Source organism: Lates calcarifer, linkage group LG4 (assembly GCF_001640805.2).
Source record: "Lates calcarifer isolate ASB-BC8 linkage group LG4, TLL_Latcal_v3, whole genome shotgun sequence".
NCBI lineage: Eukaryota > Metazoa > Chordata > Actinopteri > Centropomidae > Lates > Lates calcarifer.
Window position 1 is genome coordinate 23,779,737 of NC_066836.1, and position 24,821 is coordinate 23,804,557.

The 24,821-nt window shown below is 40.7% G+C and overlaps 2 protein-coding genes across 2 annotated transcripts in view; one reads left to right on the top strand and one right to left on the bottom strand.

Annotated features, from left to right (window-relative positions):
* The first annotated feature begins 539 nt into the window (after positions 1 to 539).
* Positions 540 to 7,521, top strand: LOC108885340 (putative ferric-chelate reductase 1). The gene is made up of 7 exons (XM_018679642.2): positions 540 to 644; positions 3,458 to 3,659; positions 5,186 to 5,263; positions 5,479 to 5,555; positions 6,067 to 6,164; positions 6,489 to 6,576; positions 6,660 to 7,521. The coding sequence occupies exons 2-7, from the start codon at positions 3,458 to 3,460 to the stop codon at positions 6,717 to 6,719; spliced, it is 603 nt and encodes a 200-aa protein (XP_018535158.1). The 5' UTR covers positions 540 to 644; the 3' UTR covers positions 6,720 to 7,521.
* The window catches only part of agla (amylo-alpha-1, 6-glucosidase, 4-alpha-glucanotransferase a), a 29,785-nt gene continuing 12,190 nt past the window's right edge, over positions 7,227 to 24,821 (bottom strand). The window contains 28 exon segments of the mRNA XM_018679633.2: positions 7,227 to 9,549; positions 9,634 to 9,767; positions 10,875 to 10,962; positions 11,192 to 11,289; positions 11,460 to 11,621; positions 11,623 to 11,672; positions 11,793 to 11,905; positions 12,330 to 12,465; positions 12,754 to 12,865; positions 12,994 to 13,095; positions 13,677 to 13,800; positions 13,961 to 14,063; positions 14,676 to 14,851; positions 14,975 to 15,108; positions 15,326 to 15,462; positions 15,676 to 15,806; positions 17,278 to 17,412; positions 17,576 to 17,688; positions 17,785 to 17,909; positions 18,122 to 18,272; positions 18,411 to 18,566; positions 19,148 to 19,249; positions 19,387 to 19,550; positions 20,480 to 20,603; positions 22,513 to 22,700; positions 23,015 to 23,154; positions 23,734 to 23,831; positions 24,210 to 24,312. Of these exon segments, the coding sequence (XP_018535149.1) occupies positions 9,432 to 9,549; positions 9,634 to 9,767; positions 10,875 to 10,962; positions 11,192 to 11,289; positions 11,460 to 11,621; positions 11,623 to 11,672; positions 11,793 to 11,905; positions 12,330 to 12,465; positions 12,754 to 12,865; positions 12,994 to 13,095; positions 13,677 to 13,800; positions 13,961 to 14,063; positions 14,676 to 14,851; positions 14,975 to 15,108; positions 15,326 to 15,462; positions 15,676 to 15,806; positions 17,278 to 17,412; positions 17,576 to 17,688; positions 17,785 to 17,909; positions 18,122 to 18,272; positions 18,411 to 18,566; positions 19,148 to 19,249; positions 19,387 to 19,550; positions 20,480 to 20,603; positions 22,513 to 22,700; positions 23,015 to 23,154; positions 23,734 to 23,831; positions 24,210 to 24,312 (3,517 nt within the window). The 3' untranslated portion in view covers positions 7,227 to 9,431.

Genomic DNA, 24,821 nt, shown 5'->3' on the forward strand with positions numbered 1-24,821 from the left:
TGACCTCTGACTGCTGCTCCTCTCGGTGGACAAACACTGGACTGACCCTTGCATGTAGAACTTCTTCCTGAAGAAAGCTTCAGGTTGTGGTTTATGGAGGTGGGTATTGAATAACAATGTAAAGACCTGAAAATACATTTCAATGGTTAGCAGCTTAGCAATGGTAATTCAAGCTGAGGTTGCATGGGAACCAAATAGAGGGGATACAAGGGTACATGTTTTGAGTGAATAAGCGTGAAAGAGAGGGGCACTAATTAAGTAATCATCAGAAACATGACCTGTTGTGCTGTGTGTGTGTGAGTATGTCATAATTGACCATTGTGTGGTTTAGAATACTCACCCTTACCCTGCACAATTAGCATTGTCATGGTTACAGGAGAAGGGATCCCAATGGATGACTCCTTGGTGAAGCCAAATCACACACATGAACACACACCAATGACTCATCTGAACCAGTCTCAGCGAGGCACTCTGGGTCTGTGGGTTACAGACAGACAGTCAGAGGACATCCAGCTCATTTCATTTCATTTCATTTTCAGGTATTGGCCAGAATCACAGAGAGTTCAGCTGTGGTTTTATTGTAGCTGTAAAGGATTCCTGACAAATTTCTGCATCTGCCTGCAGGAACAGAGCTGCCAGAGAAGGTGAGCACTTCACTTGGACTAATCACATCAACATGAGTCAAGTTAACATTCAGTCAATCTAAATGCAGGAAAAAAGCTAGAATTGACTTTGTTTCTACTGATGTTTATTTCTAGATGTTTCAGATCAGAGACTGTGACCAGCTCATACCATGAGTGTATTAATATTGTATAATAATAATGTATTCAGTAATTGGTAAAGTGAATCCAGTATAAGTTGGATAATTGAAATACAGAAGTGATTTTTGGCCATTATATACCTATAGGAAAAAAAAGAGGTTAGAGGTTAGGTTAGACCTGCGCTGATACTTTTAATACATGACTTAAAACTAAAGATTTCATAGACTACACCTCATCCTCTTGAGCAGCCTTGCTTTAGAAATGTCCCTGATTTTCTGCTACCATCCAGGCAGCCACAGACTCACCTCAGTGTGCTGTGAAAAATCCATTTGCCTGCATTCAGAGTCAGTTTATTTAATCAGTGATCTTGTTAACAGATGATATTTTGAATTCAGTTTGATGCTTGGGTATCATTTTAAGAATTTATAGACATAAGACTAATATATTCTCTGATCTTTTACATTCAAGAATTTATATTTAGAACAATCTACCACATTGGGGGATTTGAATTAAAAAAGTAAAATGCAAACAGAAATGTAAATAAATATTACACAGTTTGAAAGGTAGTGATGTTATTATTATCTCATTTTTAATTCTTCCTTAGTTTTTCAGAACCTTAATGTAGTCAGGAGCTTAACTTTAGTAGCGTTATCATAGCATTTTTTCTCAGCAGTAGCTTTACTGTTGCATAAGGACAGTGCTGGCAATACTCTGTATGTGTCTCCTTCTTCCATGAAAAAGCAAACAATGATTAATGACTAAAAGCAGTGATTTGTGTGTGTATCCACATCCTGACACATTGTATTCCTCTGTGTGGCAGAGCTCCATTGTTATTATTAAAAACACAATCAGTAAATTCTGAGTTAAATACAGTTAAAGTCATGAATTAAAAGTTACATGACTACCTGTGATGAACATATAATAAATTACATTCAAGTCTGTGTAAAGCAAATTCAGAGATTTGTCTCTAAACACATTATTTATATTAGAAAATAGGTCCGGAAAACACGTGTAAAGACTGTAACCTGTGTATTACAGCATTGTGGAGTTAGACCGTTTCGGTTTTTTTCAGTTTCAGTCTCAGGATTTTATGGGCAGGTCTGAAATGGTGACTCGATGAAGCACTGGAGCCACGACTCAGCATCGGCCACATTTCCAACCTAGGGATCAGGCCCTTTGAAAGGGTCACCAGATAAATCAGAGAGGTTGAGATAAATAACAGGATTGGAAAGAAAAAAAAAAATGAACGTCTGACACACACATTTATTATACACACATCTGAGAGGTTTTATATGGAGAATGACTGTGGTGGAACTGCTAACAACTCATAGACATCTTTTCTAAGAGATTACAGAAAGACCAGGAACCGCTGGTTTTATCTTACATTATGTATCTGATGTAAGACTATCATGTTTTTAATGTAATCTTAATCTGAATGGTAACTACTGAATACACTCAAGATAATTACAGGTACATCAAAACTGGACTCAAATACAGTATTTGAGTAAATCTAAATCTAATCATTAGAACACTGCATGTGGATCAATTCATGGCTGGAAAAAAAAACTTTCACAAATGAAACTTATATTTGAGACTTGAGACTGTTTTTTTTAATCTTCAGTAGGAACCAATGGGCTGAGAGACGATAAGAAGTTAGACACTGAGAAACTAATGCATTGTTGTGTTCAGTCTTGGAGGATTAGTTAACAATAGTAAAAAATCTAGAATAAAGCCAGAGTTACCCTTTAATTATACCCAGTGTAGATTTAAGTATAGTGTAATTAGCCTTCAGGAACAGACTGAGGAGCATTTGATACTATTCTCTGTGGCAACATGACCATCGCCTGCTCAACAAAACCCAGATGGGGCTTCATGTCCATGAGCCTCTGTATTACACTCCAGGGAATGAGGATAGTGACAGAAGAACATAGCATAACACAGGTTCCATGTAAAAAATGCAAGGTGATACCAATAATACAGTAGTAGTAATGATAGTAGTGATAATTTCAGTATTATTGCAAAAGTAGCAGTAATACAAGAAGCAGTACTAGTCATTTCTAATTAAAACAGCAGGTGTTGAGCTGGGTTGTAGGAGCAGAAGGAGGCCTATCATCGCAGGTCTGACTCTACAGCTCCAGAGGCAGAAATACCTGCAGAAAGAGACAGAAGAGGAGAGAGAGACAGAAGAGCACAATACTACAGGAAAGGGAAGATATTGATTTAGTGTAACATGTAACATGGGATATGAATCCATACTGAGCAGAGAGAGAGAGAGAGAGAGAGAGAGAAGCTCAGTGCAACATGGGAAATTTCCCGGCAGTCTAGGCCTATAGCAGCATAACTAAGGGATGGTTCAAGCCTGAGCCAACCCTAACTATAAGCTTTATCAAAGAGGAAAGTTTTAAGCCGACTCTTAAAGGTACAGAGGGTGTCTGCCTCCTGGACCAAAACTGGGAGAAGGTTCTACAGTAGAGGAGCCTGATAACTGAAGGCTCTGCCTCCCATTCTGCTCCTGGAAACTCTGGGAACCACCAGTAAACTAGAGACCAACTTCTGGAAGCGCAGAGTCCTAGTGGGATCGTAGCGGACTCCTCTGGGTTCAGGATTGTCATCGTCAAAGATCTACATGTGAGGGCTGCTGGGACATTCCTCACAGTGTGAAACTAACTCCTGACTGTTGTCTCTGTGTGTTCCAGATGCTTCTCAGAGCCTCTGTGTCTATGTTAGTGATGTGTGTGTGGTGTGTGGAGGAATCTGTGTGTTTCCCCAACGGCTCAGTGGCGTTCTCCTGTGGCAACATGATGCCAGTGCACCCGCCCTTCACCCCCTCCACCACCAGCCCACCATTTACACTGTCAACATCAAGTGCCACCTACAGGCCTGGTGGACACATCACAGGTACATCTGAGCTGCAGTGTCATACTCAGCTTAGTCTAATGAATTATTCAGTCTATCAGGAAGTGTATGGAAAGTAAATATACTTGATGTGGAATTTTTCCATAAGCATGAACAGAAACCTTCATCAACATGAAGACACTGTCAGTCATTTCTGTACTGTGAATATGATACATGTTATCACCACATGTGACCACTGTGTGTTCTGTCTTGCATTACAGAGGCCCCTGTTATTATATTTCACTGATATGATATGGTTATACTTACTTATAATGAATATTTAATATATGGAATGTTACTGTTTTATACGCAGTGAACAGATAAAACCAGGTATGAAACTCAGTGGTGGTTTGTTGACATCCTCACACACTGGACAGGTACAGACTGTGATGTAGGTGTGACACTGACATCAGTTATCAGTACAGACCTTAGAGCAGATTCCAATGAGACATTTCAGGCAAGACTCCACAAAGAAGAGAGATTTTTTATTGGTTTGATTAGAAGTTGTTGGTACAGAGAGTCTAAATACTTTGTCAGAGGCTTCTTGCCCTGGAGCAAAGATAAAAGAGTGCAACAGTAATTCTGTATAATTCTTATAACGTGATGGTCACTCTTAGTCTCCATAGTTTTTGTTGTTTTGGGAAAATACAAAAAACATTCTGTGGGTCTGTTGTCACAACTTAATATTGTTTTAAACCATTAACAGATCTGTATAAGTAGGCAGTAGTATTTAACACGTTGCCAAAATAGTTTAAGAACGTATACTCAGAAAGGAAAGACCGAACAGTAAATCACCAGAAGAATATTTTTCTTAAATTAGAAAAAAAGAAAAGAAAAACTGTATCACAAAAAAATCACATTGCATTAAATGAAAACCAGAATCCTACCAATGATTCATAGGGAAATAATGGTAACAAATCATTAACAGATCAGAAGCACAGTGTGAAAAATGCATTTGTAAATTCATTGTAAGTTCAGCAGTTCACTTTTCACATAAGCCATATGCTCCACAGCATCCCTTTGACCTGTGTATTATTAGGGGCCTGATCCAACAATAAAGCCAATCAGTTTGTTAATCAATAAGCTCACTTGGTTTAGTTATCACCAATCAGTTCATTTTAACAAATTATTGAAAGACAAAGGTTAGTTGGTGTAGATAAGTTGAGATGGTGCCACACAAACTCTGACCTGCATGTGTTTGTGAAGTGCAGCCAGATTTTACAGATGTATTCTATTTCATCTCATAAAACTCTGATCACCTGGGAGGACTTTAGAGAACTGTTCATTACAACACATCATACTGAAATTCAAACGCCTGTACTGTTTTAACCAGCTTGTGTGATTATCAGAGGTAACTTCCTCTTCTTGTTTTATTATGAAAAAGAAGAAGAGTAAGTTACCACTGAGAGTCCTTTCTCTCTCCATCATTATCTCCACTCTTCCCCTGTCCTCTTCTCAGTCATCTGTACCTGCAGTCTGCAGTGAGCCTGTATCATATTACCATGAGTCCCTCTCCTCTCTCCCTGCAGTGACGGTGGAGGTGGTGAACAACAGCTCCACAGAGTTTCAGGGTTTCCTGTTACAGGCCAGGAGCACACAGGGACACAGTACAGAACCCTTTTCTGTTGGAATGTTTCATGTTGTTTTGTAATGTCACTTCGAAGAAAACGTGAATATTTGTGTTTTTCTTTATCATGAAATTAAGGCTAAGACACATGATGAGAAACTGATTATTTGCTTTTGTATTTTCAGAACGTTTCTAAGGATACAGATTTAGTCCCAGAACCCATGTAGAATTAAAGTTAGTGTTTTCTGTTTGCAGCTCTGCTGTGGCCTGTGGGAAAGTTCACCAACATTAACACCACCCTGTTTACTGCACTGCACTGTAAAAACATGGAGGTGAGTGAGTGAATGTTACATTGTGTTTGCTGACAACGTCCTGAGGTCATGCTCCTCAGTCCTGGATGTTTATTATGATCGCTACATTCAGTTGCATTTGAATGTATATCACAAACATAAGAACATACATATATAACATATAACACACACCACACACACACACACACACACACACATACACACATATATATATATATATATATATATATATACACATGCACTCATTATTCCATCATTTCTGTACATTTGCTACAACATGTGGTTTGCTCTTGTTAATAAAATCACTGAGACGTCTGTTCTCAGTGTGACACCATTTCCACCAACAGTTATTTTACCAGTGCTTAGTTTATTATAATTTATTATCATTGGCACTATTATTGACTAAATGAATGTACATTTTCAAATCAATCTAATATTTTCTACTGATATGAACTTGACTGTGGTGTTGAAAAAGAGAAAATAAGGAAACACTCTTCATGTGTGGTGTGTGTGTGTGTATGCGTGCGCACAGAACTCAACTGTTAGTCAGGCATCAGGAGCCAAGAGGAAGAAAGTCCAGCTGACCTGGGAGGCACCTAGCAACAGTCACTATGGAGATATCTACTTCAGGTAGACAAAGTTACATACACACACACACACACTCACACACACACATACACACACACATGGCTTTTCAATCTCCTTGCCCTTAAATCAAAGTCTAAACCATAAAAACTAGTCTTAGCAGTGGAAAGTCATCTACATTTTTTCTCAAAGCATCATGGGAACTAATTCAAAATGTGTGCAGTCCAGAGGTTTTTACTGGTCCTGCAGCTGAGGCACTGATTCCATGACAGCAGAGCTGGATCAAGACTGACTGGGCCAGGTCAGAATCATGCTGTGCCTTTGATTCAGTCAGTGCTGATGACTTTGTCCTTGTTGTTGTTGTGGCAGTGCCACTCTGGTCCAGGACTACACCGCTTTCTGGGTTCAGCTGAACAGCAGCTCTCTGAGACTGGACAGCATCGGAAACTCAGCTCAGGTCAGTACCGACTGTCTGTCTGTCTGTCTGCCTGACTGAGTGACTGAGTGACTGACTGTCTGTCTGTTTCTCTCTTTCTTCAGGACCTCTCCTCCTCAGCTCTGCTCTTCATCAGTCTGCTGAGTTTATCTGCTGCCTGCTGACACACACACACACACACACACACACACACACACACACACACACACACACACACACACAGAGTCTGTGAAAGCCATGGTTGCCCTTCATGTGTAGTGATGTAACTAGTGTGGCTGTTGTTCTGTTGTTGGTGAAAATAGAAAATGTTCTGTTTTATCTGTGGTTTTCAGTTTAACCCTGAGTCTGTTGTAAACTCTGAACCATCAGTTTAAATAGCACAAATATTTGATTCTATTACAATGTGACTGTGAGTGAGGCAGCAGTGATCAGGGCAGCAGATGTAGTTTTGACTCGTGGTTGTAGTTCCTGAATGAAAACATCATTCTTTTACCTTAGTTCACTGTCCAGTGCTGTAGCCCCTGTTTATTTTAGAGTATGTACAGAAAACCTCAGTGACTTTTAACGGAGCAGAAGCTCATCTTGAATCATCTGAATAAATCATTGTATTTATACATTATGTTTCATAAATCCCTGTCCAGACCAACACACAGCAGAGAGGAGACCAGGAGCCAAGTCATGTAACAGTTTATTCAGCATTCCTCATCTATGGCAGTAACAGCAGGCTAACAGAGTAAACAACATTATAGACCACAGACAGATGGATCAAACAGCAGGTAGATGTATGCACGTCACTGCAGAGGGGGTGAGCGTGAGGGTCTGTGTTACAGGTGGACCATGATGGTAAGTCCACACTGCTTTCATCCAGTGAGTCCTTTAATACTGTTTAGTCAAACTAACAACACAGTTTCAGTTCAGCAGGCTGTAGAGATGTGAGGAACTTTTTGTTACTATCTAAGTTTCACTTGTTTATTCTGCTACATTAAATCAACCATTTCACAGGCAGGTGTTGGCTCTCCATCTGTGCTGCTGGCCAGCAGTAAACTGCACTGTTCAAAAGTAAAATACCAAAAGTACCAGAGCAGAGAACAGGCTCCTCACTCTGAGAAGTTGTACTACTATTAGTTTTACTTTACAACAAACTAACAGCAGGATGTGTAGGATATGCTGGTACATTTTCCAGACGTAGCACAGGACTCTGGCAGCTAGCACACTGAGTATTTACAATGTTACCAGTCCATTTAGGAAACCAGAATCCAAACAGACCAGATAATTTGTTGTTATTAAGTCAAGAGGATTTTAAAACACGGGTTAAAGACAGAGCAGTGAGTTCCAAGTGTTAGTGACACTGTGACTTTTCTCAAACTACTTCCACAGGAACTGTAATAGTTTGTGATGATTCATGTTACTTAAAAATTCCGTGTTTTACATCTACAGTTATAAGACAGCGGAGGCTCATCAGTAGAGATACACAGTACATTACACACAAGAGGAAACTGCTTTAGAAAAACACTGTTCATGCACAAAGCAGTTTTTTTCACATTAACACACAGTTGAACGATGATGACAGAGCACACAGCAGAAATATTAAACTGGTAAGATGGGAAACAGCTGGAAGACCATTTCTACAGGATATTCATTTTCTGTGTATAAAGGCATCAGGTGGAGGGCTCAGGTACTCTGTGGACCTAGAACTATGATAGAACTATGTACATCACTGGCTCTACAGCTTGTCTTCAGTCACCTTATGGTGACCTCAGGTGTTTAGGTCACTTGTTGAGACAGAGGATGCGTGAGGACATGTTGGCCTGTGACAGTTAGGAGGTAGGATTCAAGGTGTAAATGCACAGTGACAGGTTATTTCAGTTCTATAAAAGACATGTTTACATGTCAGAACAAGTTCCAAGTGCCAGTGCCAATTATCAAACAGTTTAGCTGGTGGTTTGTTAATGCATCTGTTCTGGGACCATGGGTTAACAGCAAAAGAAAATGCAGCAAAGTTTCTCTCTGTGCATATGATAAAATGTGATTTTATTATTTTAATGTTTTGAGTGAAACAGACAATAGAAAGTCAGAGTGAAGGAGTTCTTATGCAGTTCTGCACAGACTGAGTCAAACACTGTGTTGGTTAGAAATGCCTTTTCACCTCTACAGGAGGAGTCCTCTATAGGGATCAGACTGTTTCAAGATTATTCAGGTCGAGACAATGATGAGAAAATGACCAAGTGTCTTTGATACTAATACAAACCAGCAGTGTGACCAAATTACTTTTTTGAGTATTAACACTAAAGATGCTCTGGAGTTTCCACTAGCTTCAAAATAATGGCTCAACCTGTAAATATGCTGCATTTATGTCATACGCTCAACGTGGTAAATAAGAAGTTTCTACATCAATACACAGCTCACTTCAGGTTTCAGGTGGAAAATATAAGTGAAAATACTACAAATCTAAGCTCTTAGTACAACATGGGGACACAGGCTGTGGAGTCTGTTTTGAGGAGCTACGTTTTGAAATGCTTTGATGAAGTGACTGACTACTCACTTAACCACCAGCCTGAAAATAGCAAAGCATGACGTTAACAATTCACCGCTCAAAGCTGTGTAAGTACCACAAGTAACACTGCAGAGTCTTTAGTCAAATCTAAAATACGTTTTAGCACAGGTTTAAATGCAGCATGGAAACCACTCTGATCACAGGAAGTGATGTCAGAGGTCACGGAGTATAAGGGGACCGAACCTGGTGATTTACAGGCTGAGCCGGAAGATGTGTTTCAGTGACCCTGCCTCTTCAGTCAAACTTCAGTCTGGGAATTCTGCTCTCTCTCAGCTACAACAGGAAGTATGACATCAGGGGATAGGTTGACTGCTGAGGTCGTCTAAAGGTCATAGAGGACCTCCATCACAGTGGCCAGAGACCAGGCCTGGGTCTCACAGCTGAATGGGCAGTATTGGCCATTCTCATTGGTCAGTTCTGGCAGACCTTTCCATGGAGACCTGAGTAAACAGAGGATGGGTTGAATAAAAATATACAATGCATCAAAACACAGGAAGGAGGAGGTAATCAAATGACAGGCCTACTTCTCCAGGTGGGTGTAATGTCGTGACAGAACGTTTTTAACCAAGGTGACTGTTCTGGCGTAGGGTTCCTCTCCCAGCTTCTTGGCAAAGTAGAGTTTAGCACGCAGGAAGTAGCCTACTGGCCACAGCCACTCCTACACACACACACACACACACACACACACACACACACACACACACACACACACACACACACAGATAAAGAGCGAGCAACAGAGTTAGTTATGGTGTGAGTGTGTGTTGCACACACAAGTGTTGCAGAAACAGGAACCATTATGTCAGCACTACTTCCCTCTCCATTTGATTTGCAAAAACTAAACTCTAGTGAGAACACTGAGCAGTAGGGCTGTCGTCCACTTCAAGACGACATGCTGACTATTCAGTGGGGGGTAGGGGGTGGTTGGTGGTAGAGAGTGAGCGAGGATTAATTGTTCTTACAAATCTAACTTTGTCTCCACCTCCTGTGTCCGTCATTTCAAATTATATTTGAAGCCCTCTGCAGAGTAGTGTAATTGCACCTTCATAACACTGCAGTGACAACAATAACTTTCCCACAGTGGGCTGCCGCTACAAAATGTATACAGCGCAAATACTGCAGACATTTGGAGTGTGGTTCACAGCTCTTGAAATCCTACCACCACACCGCATCTCTCCTGCCGGGTGCTGACACTGTCAGCTCCTTTAACTCGCTGTAACACTGGTAGTTTCTGCTTTAGATGTGTGTATTCCTACGATGGGCATGCACCTCTTACCTAACACTGGAGCTGAGAGTATTGGAGCGGCAGAAACAGAAACGAGTCGCTCTATCCTGATCGTGCTGTCCACTGTCGCTCTGCCCTCTGTTGTCATCAAGTCTCTACCTCCATCACCGTTAGCTTTGTGGTTTGGTCATTTTATGACGTGATCTGGTTGTTAAGTTTACAGCCTGTCGCTCTGTTGCTCCTGCAGTGCTGTGTGAGTGAACAGTGAGGCAGCTAAAAGTCTAATGACTGATATTCTGAGAGTCGAATCAGTGACTTCCAACTAATGCACTGAATAGTTGGCATTTAGCGGGCAGCCCTACGGAGCAGTGCTCAGTGTCTCCTGGTACTGATGTCTGTGCAGCATTCTGCAGTTTCAGCCAGTGAGTACACTGCAAAGGCAACATGTTAATTTCAAAATAAACTATTTTCCACACACACAGTGGTTGAATCAACCGCAGCAGAGGAACTTTAGAGGGGAGAGAAGTTAGGCTGACTCACCGGTCCTTGGTGGTAGTTGAAACCTTTGGCCAGGTTGTAGTTGTCATTGTCCAGTGCATTATCATAGACACCGCAGTATACCATGTCACTAGAACAACACACAAACTGGTCAGTATGAAAGTAAAGATAAAGCAGGTTATCAAATATGATCATTATACAAACACAACAATAACTGACTAACAGTTACTACAATTACCTGTCACAACAAGTTTACCTTAAGACATTTACAAGCAGCGATAAATACAGCATGTCGGCCACATGTGTTTAAAAATGTCCAGTGAGTGTGAGTGAATTGGGAGTGTATGAAGGTGTATTACTCAGGGTCGAGTGTCTTCATTCCCAGTGGTCCCAGTAGTTTCTTCTCAGCCACCTCCAGTGCCTTCCAGGCTCTCTCCACTGTGAACAGCTCTGGAGCCTTTAAAAACACAGCTAATGTCACCCAGCCAATCACAGCTCAGCAATCTGCTCAGTCAGCAGACTAAAGTTACGGTCAACTAACACACGTAAAATAAAATATTTATTTATTACCTAATTTTTCTTCACAGTATACCAGAACAAAGTGATCTGGAGTGAGTTTCTACCTACCACCACCATGGCGATAGTGAAGTTGGGTCTCAGCTGATAGTCACACCAGGGGCTGGAGGCCCCATAGCTGTCCTTATAGATGCCCTTCTTATGCACCAGATCGGGGTGTTTCTCATTGGGGTCATTTGGATCCCCAGACACCCAGAAACCTGCTTCAAAGGCACTGCTGCAGCTGCTGGTTCCACTGGGAGTACGAGATAAACAGCTCTTTACCTGGAGGAGTGGAAACAGCTGCTCTCATTCAGAGTGACAGCAGGAGACATTTCTTCCTCTGGAATCACTGGTCATCTCACTTCTTGTGTTATTGTGTGTGTGTGTGAGTGTGTGTAGTACCGTCTCTGTGTACTTTAGCTCCATCATAGGGGAACAGTCCTGTGGCGTGGAGCTCCACAACCCAGCGAACAGTTGACTTACTAAGACCAACTATCTCCACAGCTGCTCCATCTCTGCACAGAAAACGATACAGGCTGCAGCTAACTCTTTCTATCATTGATTCATTTAATTGTGATTTCATTTTTTTTTTTTTTTGGTGAAAAAATTAGAGGTTGAATGTAGTCTATAAAATAAAACAAAAGGTGAAAAATGCCATTCATAATTTCTCAAAGTCAATTCTGACTGCTTCCAATATATATATTTTTTTTTGTTCCACTAATGACATACAACTCAAAGATATTCAGTTATAACCATGTAAAAAAAATAAAAACAATTCCTCACATTTGGGAACCTGGACCTGGAGATTATTATGTCTCACTCATTTCAGAACTAAATTAAAACCAGAATTTAAAAAAACTGCAGGTGAACCGATTTGTGATGAGTCAGCTGTTAAAAAAAAGGATGAGAGGTGATGTGTGGTAAGTTTGTGTGTGTTACCTGGGAGTAGCAGGCATGCCTTTGTTCCTTGCTCTCTCACTCTCTCCCATTTTATCCATCCATGTGCCACAGTTAAAGCGGTTCCCTCCACTGACAAAGCCTGTGGCTGGATCCGCCTTAGCAACGACGCTGAACCCTGAAAAAGACAAGAGGAGCTCAGACAGAGTACAAAGTCTCCTCACTGACATGTTACAGATTTACAGAGAGGCTCGGTATAGCAGCAGAAAATGATTTGTGATGTTTGATCTCACATAACAAAATATCACAGGCACGCTGCCAGTTATCAGTTATGGTTAAATTGCTGCATTGTCCATTATTCTTTTATACTAAGGAACTTCTGTATGCATCATTCTATTCTACAGTACTCAACATGTATAATCTCTCTCTCACACACACACACACACACACACACACACACATATACCTTCATCTCTCATATTCATGTCTATCTTGGGTCCAGCATTTCTCTCTCTGAAGGAAATTCCCTCCAGGTGCCGCTGCAGAGCCTCCTGGATTATATCATACAGAGGCTGCTCCTACACACACACACACACACACGAAAGATATAAAGCACGTGAAAACGCTCATCATGATCATCTGTGTGGGTCAAAGTGGTGGTTAAATGTGTGAAATTGTGTGTGTGTGTGTGTGTGTGTGTACATACCACCTCTCCAGGTTTGCAGGGTTCACAGTCATCAGTAGGGTACATGCGCGTAACTGGGCAGTGCAGGATTTCATGTCCATTGGGAACGTGGGTAGCGTAGTCCTGAACAAAGTGCAGCATCAATAACACACAGCTTTATAACATGACATTAAACCAAGGAGAAAGAAATAACTCTCATTATCCATGTCATTATGATAATAAAAGACTTTTCAACACAACTGTGCAAATTATGACAAAAATAACCTGTTGTTGTTCTGAAAACAGAAAAAGCATGATGAATGTGAAACCAAGTGCGGAACAAGAATCGGATCTGAACACACCTGATATGAGGAAAGCAAAAAGTATTTTGAACCATACTTTGTCACTCAGCATAACTCCATCAACAGTTCAAAACTAAAGTTTACAAATGTACGTTACTGCTACAAATTTCCTTCATCTCTACCTACCCTTCATATGGATGTATCATGCTCTCACTCTCATCATACATTAGTCTCCTCCAGAGACTTCACAACAAATCACAAACCACACAACATTAGACACATGTCAGTGGACAGGAAGATTTAAGACATGGATTATGACCATACAATAACAAGCTTCAAGTCACCAATGACGTGTGTTCTGGAGCACTCAGGACAAAGGTTTCTTAACTTCACGTGTCTGTTACAGTCTGTGTGTTTGCCTACCTGGATGCACTGCAGCCACCACCACACAGCATCCCGACAGTTGTATCTGGCGCAGCGGCCCTCACCCAGCAGGTTGGGGATCAAGCCGTGACGCAATGTCCCCGCAAAGGCTAGGATGATGTTACTATGGACACCATGAGACAAAATGGTTCATTTGTGAGTTTAGTTAATGTAGGCTTTTGACAGTTTGTGAAAAGCCATGATGTAAAGAAATATTTTTAATGAAAGCCACAATCACTAATATACTCAAAGTATCATAAACAGCTGAGTTCATGCACACACACCGAGCCTCAGTGTGTCTCCCGGTGAGCAGCATCAGCCCCCTGAGAGCGATGAAAGTGTCTCTGCCCCAGCAACGGAAAATCCCAGAGGAGAAATGAGGAAGACCTGAAGAAATATCAAAATCAATCTGTTAAACCTGCAACTATCCCAACTCTATTTTTTTATTTCTTTAAATATTTCATTTTACCTTAATGAAGCTTTTTCTACTTTATTTATTCTTAAAGGACCAGTGTGTAACATTTACCTGGATCTATTGGTAGAACTGGAAAATAACAAACATAAGAATGTTTTTATTAGTATATAATCACCTAAAGCTGGCAGGGGTGTGTGTGTGTTTAACATAACAAGTTGTCAACCTGTCTCCTCCACTCCACTGTGTCTGTACAGGGGCTACACACACACACACACACACAGGCTACACACACATGAAACAGAAAGAGAGGAGAGAAACACGATCGGAAATGACAAGAACAAAGGGGGAAAAACTGATATAGCTATATAAACAAACTTGACAGACTAGTCGATGCTGCAGTTGACACCATTTTGTCACTTGACAGCCACCGTAGACTCTCAGACACCCTTGGAAAGGGAGGGGTGAGGGGACAGGTTTCATTTGGTTGCAATCTGTGTTCTCAACATTAGAAGCCACTAAATCCTACACACTGGTCCTTTAACTGTCACCATAGAAACAACATTAAGTGTCTGGTTGGAGGCTACCTGCAGCCAATGAGACACAGCACTGCTCCTTCTGGCCAGTGATTGGACTGATGCGATAGGGAACGTCTTCTAATTTCATGGAGAGGGGAGGCAGGGCAGGGAAGCGTCCAACTCCACACATCTGAACTGAACCCAGAGCCAGGTGACGAACAAAGCTGGAGCCGTTCTGGACGAAACTGTCAGCAGCAAGAAACGTGCTCATTCAGAATGTTACTGAACTAAATCATATCAGTCCTTTAAACATCTCTTGATATAAATTTCAGATCTCAACAACACATTTGCTATTGTCTATATCCTACCTTGACATGAGTTTGTAAGTTGCATCCAGGGCTGTGGTGTAGGTTGATACCAGGATGGCGTCAAAGTAACAGGGAACGAGGTAGCGCGGGATGTGTTTCAGGTAGTTAAACATGGCTCCCAACCACTCACCCACCTGCAGACCCAAACAAACACTGTTTCCTGACAGACACATTTCAAATGTCATTTTTTGTTGCTTTGAGCACCACAAAGAAAATTCTATTGGCCTCCACTGTATTGGACTGGATACCTCAGAGATGGATATCTCAAAAATGAAGACCAAACCTATCTGCATAGCTAGATACCACGGCTAAAAAAAAAATAAAATAAAAATGAGGCTGTAAAATCCTCACCTGTGCCAGTGGTCCCTCTTTGTGTATCAGTCTGTTAGAGACAAAGTCTATCAGCCAGTCTCCTTGTCTGAGGTTAGAGCACACAGGATGGCCCAGGTCATTGTTGGGACGGATATCAGCAAACACTGACATCAGACCTGCAGAGAGACAACATAACTACATCTACACTCCTGTCACCTTCACTGAGAAATACCACCGTCAAGAGGTTTGACATTTTGTTCCACACAGAACAAGTTTCTATGTTGAGTGCAGTAACTGTGCACAGTCTTAGTTCTCAGCAGCTACTGTTCATTATCTTAAGCTGGCTGTAGATGCAGTGTGTGCAGTGTGATATATTATTCCATATCTACCTTGAAGTCCAGCGTATTTGAAGGTCTCCCATCCTGGGATACTGTAACAGCCTCCACCATCTTCTTGTTCTTCTGCGTCACAGCGAAACAGCAGGACATTCAGATCTGCCAGCGTCAGCTTGGACATCAGTCTGTGAAACACACACAACTTTAAGAGAAAAGGTTCACATCTGCAAACTCTGTGTATATTCTGTATCCTCTGTGATTTTCTGTACACACATGCTTGTTTGGTTTACACATGACAAAACACCACCAGTTACAGTCTAATTGTTCCATGCATTCTTCTTTGACTGGTGCCTACATTACCCACAATGCAAATCCATCACCAACAGTTCAGACAGAAATGTGGGTGTGTTACTCTAGTAATACTTGCTAGAATGATACAGTATATTGATATACTGGTATATATCAGTGATATATTGACTGATCAATTGATTTCATGATCTTACTGATAACTTTTAAGACTCTTCATGGTCTCTCTCTGAGCTATTCTCTATACCTGACCTGTCAGTGACATATGAGCCTGAGATCCTCAGGCTGAAACCCAGATATAATAATAATAATAAGAAGAAGATTAAGAATAACTTTGCAGTTGAGAGATTATTTCACAAAAGAGATAAGGACAAATGAAACCATAAATAAGGTGATTGGAGTTATTATCGATTCATACAAACAGAAGGGGTCTTGGCCCATCTCTGCTTTCTATCGAGCTTTGGGTGAGAGCAGGAAGGAATCAACACTTTATATAAAAGCAAAATGGGAAGCAGAACTAAAAATCTAAATACAAGAGGAGGAGTGGTACCACATGTGTGAGACACAAGGTACATCAACAAATTCATTAATATGGAGGGAGTTCTGCTGGAAAAACTAACTCACTATTTTATAACACCAAAGATAAAATCTAGACAACTCGCTATACAACAAGACTGCTGGAGGTTATGTGGGAGCATTGAGGCAGACCCTGCACATATATTCTGGAACTGTATAAAAATGAGGATATACTGGCAAAATGTTGACTCAGTTGTAAAAAAATGTTTTGGGTTATGAAATCCCAAATACTTGTCTAGTGACGTATCTTGGGAATATTGAGAAGGTTGTAATGAAAGAAGACCTGTACTTGACTAAAGTATTACTCGCAGCAAGCAAGAAAGCAGTCACAAGAAACTGGCTCAATGTGAACACTCAAACCAGGAACAGTGGTTGGAAATTGTCCAGGAAATCCTTGTCATGGAAAAATTGACATACCGGTTGAGAGAGAACATATTTGAAAGAAACTGGGAAAAATGGAACATTTATATGAGATATGACACCAACTGAACGAATGCTAAATGGAATAGTGGACTGAACAGTAGGATCTTCAGACAATATGTTAGTGTTACCATTGTTACTTTAACTTGTACCTTGCTTGTGGTATTGTTTTTGCCTATATACATGTGAAAACGCACTAAAAATAAAGATAAAAAAAAGAATAACTGTTAACATTATTATTATTATCAATACTAGCAGCAGCATCAGCTAATGTAGACTAACTAGCTAACTCCACTCTTTATCACACCACACCCTCGAATGTTTCATTTTCAGACTTCGACACATTGTACTCACTGTGCCAGAGGCTTCTGCAGAGCTTCTGGTGGATTTTCATCTGCTACGCTGCCTCTCCTGTACTTTGGGCTGAACTGGGACAGATAATACCTCAGCACCCCCACCAACGTCTGGGCCTTGGGGTCCAAACTAACCCTGTGAGCAGGAGAAAGAGGGAGGGGAAACTGTTGTGAAACTGATCAAATGTACAATGGGAATTAATGTCCTTTGGATATAAGCCATGGATGGAAAGATCACACAAATTATACTGACTTTTATTCAATTCAATTTTATGTGTGTATGTGTGTGTGTGTTTTACCTGAAGGCTATGATGCTGCCAGGTGTCAACTTCTGAAAGGTAATTTCCTGCACAAACTCAGATCGTCCTTTAGATGTCACCCCAGCTTTCTTCACCACCGTACTCTCCTCTAACTACATACACAAATGATTTTATTGACATGTTCATTCATTTCAGTAATACACAGGATTAAAATCATCCTAAAAATGATTGTAGTCATATGTATTTACCGATATATGCTCTTTTATCTCCACAGTGTATTCTGGCATGCCGTTGATGTAGTTATCATCCTTCTTATATTTCCCAGCAGATCTTTCCACTGTCCTTGCCTCCAGCACCACCTCCTCTATCTTCCCTGGAGAGAGGAAGACAGAGAGAGGGAGAGAAATAAAATAAAAATAACTTTGTTGGGAGACTTGGTTGACACCTAACCTGCTTATGTTTTGCAAGTGGAATAACTGATATAATGTGAGGAAGAACATGAAATGTGTGAATACTACAAACATTTAAATATTTAGAGATATGTGCTCGTGTTCTAACATTAATGTGATAATGTTATCATCATACCAGGTATGAACATGGGTGGGACGTTGGTGTTGTACTGGTGGGTTTTGGGGTTCCAGAAGGCTGTCCTGCACACTGCTACCACAGACTGGTGGGTGCTGGGACAGTGACGGGTAACTGCAACGATGTCTGCATCAACCTGGTCTACATACACCTGAGGAGGAGGATGTTTATCATTTCGGTGATCATTTTATAGGAAAAACCTTAAACAGAGGGAGGACTGACATGAAACCAACTTGAGTGTGAGCTGATGTTTTATTTGTTTTGTGTATAGTAGACGGTGGTTCTGTACCTGTATGAATCCCTGGGCAGCCAGCTCCTGGTGCAGATTGTTGAGTGCCCGTTTCCCAGCTATGATCCCAGTCTGAAATCCAACCTCACCAGTGGAGGTGGGGGGTGCAGAGGGGTTCCACTTTGGGTAGAAACGTTCCTCCTTCACCACAGAGATCTACACACACAAACACATATACACACCAAGTGCTGTCAAGATTGTCTGTTAATATACTACTGATAGATATTGATATATCGCTATCAAACTTTTTTACTCCCTAAAATCAGAATTGGCATCGGCCCTGAAGGTCCAATATCAGCCTGGCTGTAGAAAACAGTGGGAAAAAAACACCTAAATATAAGGTCTTCTTAAAAACTCAGTGATGAAAATAACACCCTACTGTAGATGACTGATCAGATTCAAGATAAAAGATTTATTTATCACTCTCATATTTTCATATGTGCAGTGAAATGTTGGTGGGATATATATTTATATATATACAGTATACATATAAATAAATAAATAAATATACACAATATGTTGAATAATTCTAATTGAGTAATTATATAGATTAAACATGGATTTATAAGGTCGCTCAATTTACCCTATTTTGGTACATAGATATAGATTTTACAGTTAATGCTGGGAATCAGTGTTTTTGAGTTTGGAGCTCTAACTAACTGAGAAACTAAGAAATACTGTTGATCCAAAATGATATCGGATGAAAATAACAGCTTGTGCATGTGTGTGTGAGTAACCTGATGTGGTACTAATTCATCATATCCCCTGGTGGAGCCAGTGGCACAGCAAGCCATCGAGACAATAGCAGAACTGGGCAGAGAGTCCAACGCTGAACGCAGCTGTCAAACAGTAAAAACACACTGTAGTTATATACCTAACATCTGGATAGTTTAACTGTTACATCACTGTTACACACAGGTTCATCTTCAGTCACTTCATCTTAATCCATCCTAATCTGACCCTAACAGAGACCCACCTGTATGGGACACTCGTTGTCATGGGTCACATCAAGGAACATGGCGTGGGCGATGGAGGGCATAAGTGGGCGGAGACTGGGCTGAACAAAGGCTCCTACTGGCTCGCCTCCATATCTGTAGACTAGTCGGCCTTCTTCATGGCTATCACCTGCTGACATGGCCTCTATGGACAGGGAACAGGGAAATGTTGGGGAGACAGGGAGGCACAGTTGTCAAAACTGCACACTGCTGAAGCACTGTGGGTGAGTTCACACATTCAGGCTAAGTGCAGTTCTGCCTACATTCCACTCTGCCAATGAAGGTGTGTTTGGGAGCTGCTGGATAAAACACAAGGCTGCTTCTGTAAATACATTTGAGATTTGTTAAACATCAAATCTCTAACCTGTAAAATACTCTTGTATTTTTATTTTGTTGTGTTTTTAAAGCTTTTTTTCTCCAACTGAAACAGGTCCATAACACAGTGTATCATATCAATGCTGAAAGATGGAATTGGATGCAAAGTCAAGGGTAGTAATCTGATTATATTTTAAACAAAGCAAATTCATTACGGCAAAGTTCTTGAACAGCCATTTGTGTTTAGACTACGTTTATTGTCTGAGAAGTTTGGCTTCTTCTGTAAAAATAATGTTATATTAAATTAGATTTTTGGCCACTATATATAATTTATGCTACTTATGCTAACCAGCAAATACCACTGTGTGGTCTGTGTTTTTACTTCTGGGAATTGTGTTGAAATGAATAAATGAGTGATCAAACAAAACAAATGCAGATGCTTCCATAAAGGTCACAGGGGTCACTGAATAGTTTTTTATATATGAAAATGATGTGAATTATATGCTACAGCCTTCACTCTGGACACCAGTCTTTTAAAAGAACGTGTGTTACGCACACTTGGAGAATCTATGACAAGGAGCAGTGAAGCTGCTGCTCTGGAGTCAGACCTTACTAATATATCTGTATATACTTAGAGTAAATATGCACAGGGAACATAAACACCTGCCTCAGTATACTTTGCCCTTGTTAATTAATATATTGCATATGCAGGTGTATGTAATGTGTGTGCAATGCGTTTGAACATATACAGTACTGTACCTCGTATCAGTGATGTGATCCCTAGCTTGGTAACGAAGATATTATCCAACTCCTCACTGCCGGTGAAAAGCTCAGCCACCACATAGAGGTTAGGACACACTGTTCTGGCCACATCCAGCATGAACTGGTCAACCACAGCAAGGCAACATGCCGGAACCAAGAGATCAGTGAAGGAAGGTAGGGAGGGGTGGGGTAGAAGAAAAAAAAATTTGGAGAGAGGGAGAAAGAGGAGGAGTAGGAGGAGAGTTAATGTGAAGGGGGTACAGCCAGTTAGTGATGACAGGCCTCAAAGTAAACACACCATGCAGAGATACAGTCCAAGAACACAGTGAGAGGGAAGAGATAAATAGAGAGGGGTTGTTTGGGTTTGAAGAGGCAGAATGCAGAACAAGGCAGTGAAAAGAGAGAGAGAGACAAAAACAACGTTAGTTCATGCAAGAGTTTTGTACCTCGTATAAGACTGCTAATTCCCAGCCGGTTAACAAACACATTGTCAATGAGCTCGCTTCCTGTAAACAATTCAGCTATCACATACAGATTGGGTCTGACGGCTCTGGCTGCATCTAGCATTGCCTGAACAAGACAATACACCAGCAGTACAGACAGGGAGAGAGGAAGAGTCTGCTGTTAACACGGTTACACTGACATACAATGCACCTTTATACATACAGAAGACTGGGCCTTCATTGCATTCACTGACATAAAACCAGTCTGTAATTAATGTTATTGACATTTTTACTACTTCTTCTCAAATTATTTCTATCCAATTTCACACTATAATGTTCAGCTATTATGATGTTCAAAATACAAGCAGGATACAGACGCTATACACGATCACTACATGTCTACACTCCACAATGCAGACATGTGGTAATCAGGGTAGTTGGGTGTTGCAGCATGTGTATACAGTTTCCTGTAGGTATGTCATAAGATACATGTGAATCAGTGGCCTGAATGTAGATAGTCCATCCTCTGGCTAGACTCTACTTTAAGGTAGATGTGGCATTATTGTAATTTTAATGGCCTAAAGTAGCCAATAATACTCCTGAGCATTAGGTGTGGCTGTAGCCACTTTTACACAGACATCATGCTATACTGCAGTAAAGAAGAGCCCTCATTATGCCTCATAATGCTTGATTACACTGAACCACTCACAGCTGGTATAACGCCACCTCGGTGTGTGATTATATACAGCATGGCGGCACGGTGGAATCAGGGGTGTGACATGTTACACAGCTACCTCTGCGTCGGTGTCTGTTCAGCCTGTACCAGCTCTCCCATTTACACCTATTAACAGAGACGTAGATTCCACTTTGCTGCCAGCTTAAAGGTGGGACAACAACGGCCCCCCATCTACATCTGTACCGTTTATACAGAAGAGGCAGAAGAACGGCATAATATTCCCACCTTGAACAGGCTGTGTAAAAGGGGTATGAGTTGACTGAAATAACAACAGCTGGAAAACTGTATGAGCGTGTGTGTGTGTGTGGTGTGTGTGTGTGTGACTATATGGTCATTTCTGAGGCTGTATTTTGTGGTGGTGTTGCATAAGGCTGTTGTCTACTGAAATGTGTTTCTAAATGTGAGTATATTTACAGGCAAACTAAGGATATGGCCTTTACATGCAACATGAGAAGGCTTTTGTTTCATTGTATACATGTTTCTGATCCCGCAGGTATGCCTTGACTCCTAAACATGTCAGACACACATTTCTTGTTTAGGATGTACGTAATTTAGTTACTGATTATCCAAACTCTGCTGCGTTTACCACTCTTTAACACTTTGGATTTAGCTTCTTCGTCGTTCATTATTCCTTTATCTCAGATTTTGATTTGAGGATAAGCCACTTGAGATGCAGAATCTCATTTTCATGTAACTTGAGCTGAGGATGCAAAAATCTGGATCAGGTGTTTACTATCCATAATATACTGGTTTCTATTTGAGTACTCCTGCTCCAATACTCCATATTAGTAATATCTGTGTATTGAAGGACATCTACTACTGTATGATATTATGGTAATATGTGACAATACCTCAGCTACATGCAATGGTGTAGAGTGGCAGTTATCCAGTCTGACTCCATGGAAATACTTGGCTGTGATTTCAGTGTATTTCTGCATGTGGGCCCACAGATATGGACAGTCCTCAGGGCCACTGCCATAGCGCAGTTTGACACTGTCACCCCAGCAGATCAGCTCCCGACGCAGGTACACATTAGAGCCTACAGAGAGCAAAGATGCACATCAGTACTTAGACAGTCATTTACAACTTACAAGTGTAGATAGTTCAACGTATAACTTGAAATTTGCTTCAGATTCACAGGTCCTTATTGATTGGATGGTTGAATACTCAAATTCATTGTATATTAGTCCTGCTCTTAAAATTGTGTATAATCTGGTTGATGTGGGATTAAGCATTAGTGTAAGGAAGAAAATGAGGCTTCCCTTCCCACCTAATTACAATATCTTTTTACATCTTAATATATAATTCCTCTTTCTCTGTTGTTTTTGCACCTGACTGTTTTTCTGTGTTTACCTGGCTCAGCAAAGTTGCGCAGTGGATCGTCACCCATCACCCATCCATTGTGAGCCAGGAAATGACAGGTTTTGTCTGGCTGGTCCAGCAGCTGCATCTCCTGCTCCAGAGTCATGTCCTGATATGGGTAGGTGAAATACCTGAGACAAACAGATGAAAATACTGAGATCCACCAACAGTAGGCGTCCCCTTCACTCTTGGAATCATGTGAGTCAGTTTTGTCATTTATTCCTGAAGTTAATGTGTGTCAGAATCACCAAATCATCCTTTTCACAATGGAAAAAAATGCTGTTTGATCAGATAAAATAGAATCTATCAAAGATTTTGAATCATGTTTCTATTTAAATAAGACTTCTCTGATCATAGTTACATGTAAACAGGTAAATAGTAAATAAATAAATACATTTACTCATCATGCACAGGCCTATTTTTAAATAGAGTTAGTGTATAGTAGTTAAACAGCATGATAATATGGTACTGCTCAGAAAAAGCTTCATTAACACTAATTCAATTATTTTTTGCACACAGCCATTTTGTAAAACTACAGGGCTAATGTGAATGTTATTTTCCCCAAACAGGCATCTCATCAGTAAATCTGACCAAAACAGAATGAGGAGTCTTTGTTCTACATCTTTCTTGCCCTGTGCCTCTCTCCTCTTTGCATCTATCTATCTCACTCTTTCTCCTTTCCTCCAAATCCGCCTCTTTAAAACCATTACCTGGTAACCAGAGGGTTCTTCCTATTAACAGGACCCAGTTTGGGGCCATGGTCGGCGAGACGCTCATAAACTACGTTTCCCACAATGCAGTTGGCAGCCTGGTGGGAAAGAGAAGGACAACATGGAGGAAAAATGATAACCCTAAATGTATAAGTTCCCCTCTATATGCTAATACTACATAGCATACAGTATGTTCTAAGGTTTACAATGCACTATTGTGGTAGTTAGTACAGAGGAAATAATGAACCTTTGGTGAAAATGACATGAGGCATTTTGACATTTCAGATTCTGCTTCCCTGACTGCGCTGAATGCAGGCGCAGCTTTGGCTCCAGCCAGCGCATGGCTGCTCAGATACAGCATGTCTGACACTGATGTAGTGCTTGATCATATTATGCTGTTGTGCTACATTCTAATTATTCATATAGGTGCCACCAAGCAGTGAGCCTACCTGGTGTAAAATTACACATGACCATACCTGCTCCTGGTGCTGGTGGATGATGTGGTGCTGCTCGTCATTCAGCTCATTCAGTTTCTGTCTCAGCCAACCACAGCACTCCTCAATGTGCTGTGGGGAGGAGCTATAGAGAGAGATGTAATGTGAAACAAAAATACTAATACTAATACTCTGCAAAGATATGTACACATATATGTACACATACTCTACATACCTGTACACAGAAATAGTATAGTGTAATAAATCAGGTCTAAGTGGAAGTGTTGAACCTGTTGAACCTGTTCAGACTTGTATCAATGGTAAGACACTGCACTGGTACATGGTATTTGGGCATATATTTGTTTTCTATTTTATAATTAATGGTTAACACTGGAACATATAACCTTGACAAACTACTTTTAGGTTGGTATTTGTAATATCTGAAACACAATCATATAATCAGTATTATGTATTGTGCTGATTCTGTTGAACATCTCTGTTTCTTTCTGCATGGTAATGGTGTCACACTTTAGAGGAAGAGAATGAAGTTCAATGAGTTGAAAGCAAAAGCTGAATGGATTTATCTGGCAGCAATCTTCAAAATCTTGAAAATGTATCAAATAATGTGTTACACAATGTTCTTATCTTACTACA

Bases quoted from the DNA above. Each gene is read 5' to 3' on its own strand.
- LOC108885340 (XM_018679642.2), top strand. From the start codon at position 3,458: ATGCTTCTCAGAGCCTCTGTGTCTATGTTAGTGATGTGTGTGTGGTGT. The intron at 5,264-5,478 runs GTACAGAACCCT...TTCTGTTTGCAG, and splicing joins CAGGAGCACACAGGGACACA to CTCTGCTGTGGCCTGTGGGA. The intron at 6,577-6,659 runs GTCAGTACCGAC...CTCTTTCTTCAG, and splicing joins GCATCGGAAACTCAGCTCAG to GACCTCTCCTCCTCAGCTCT.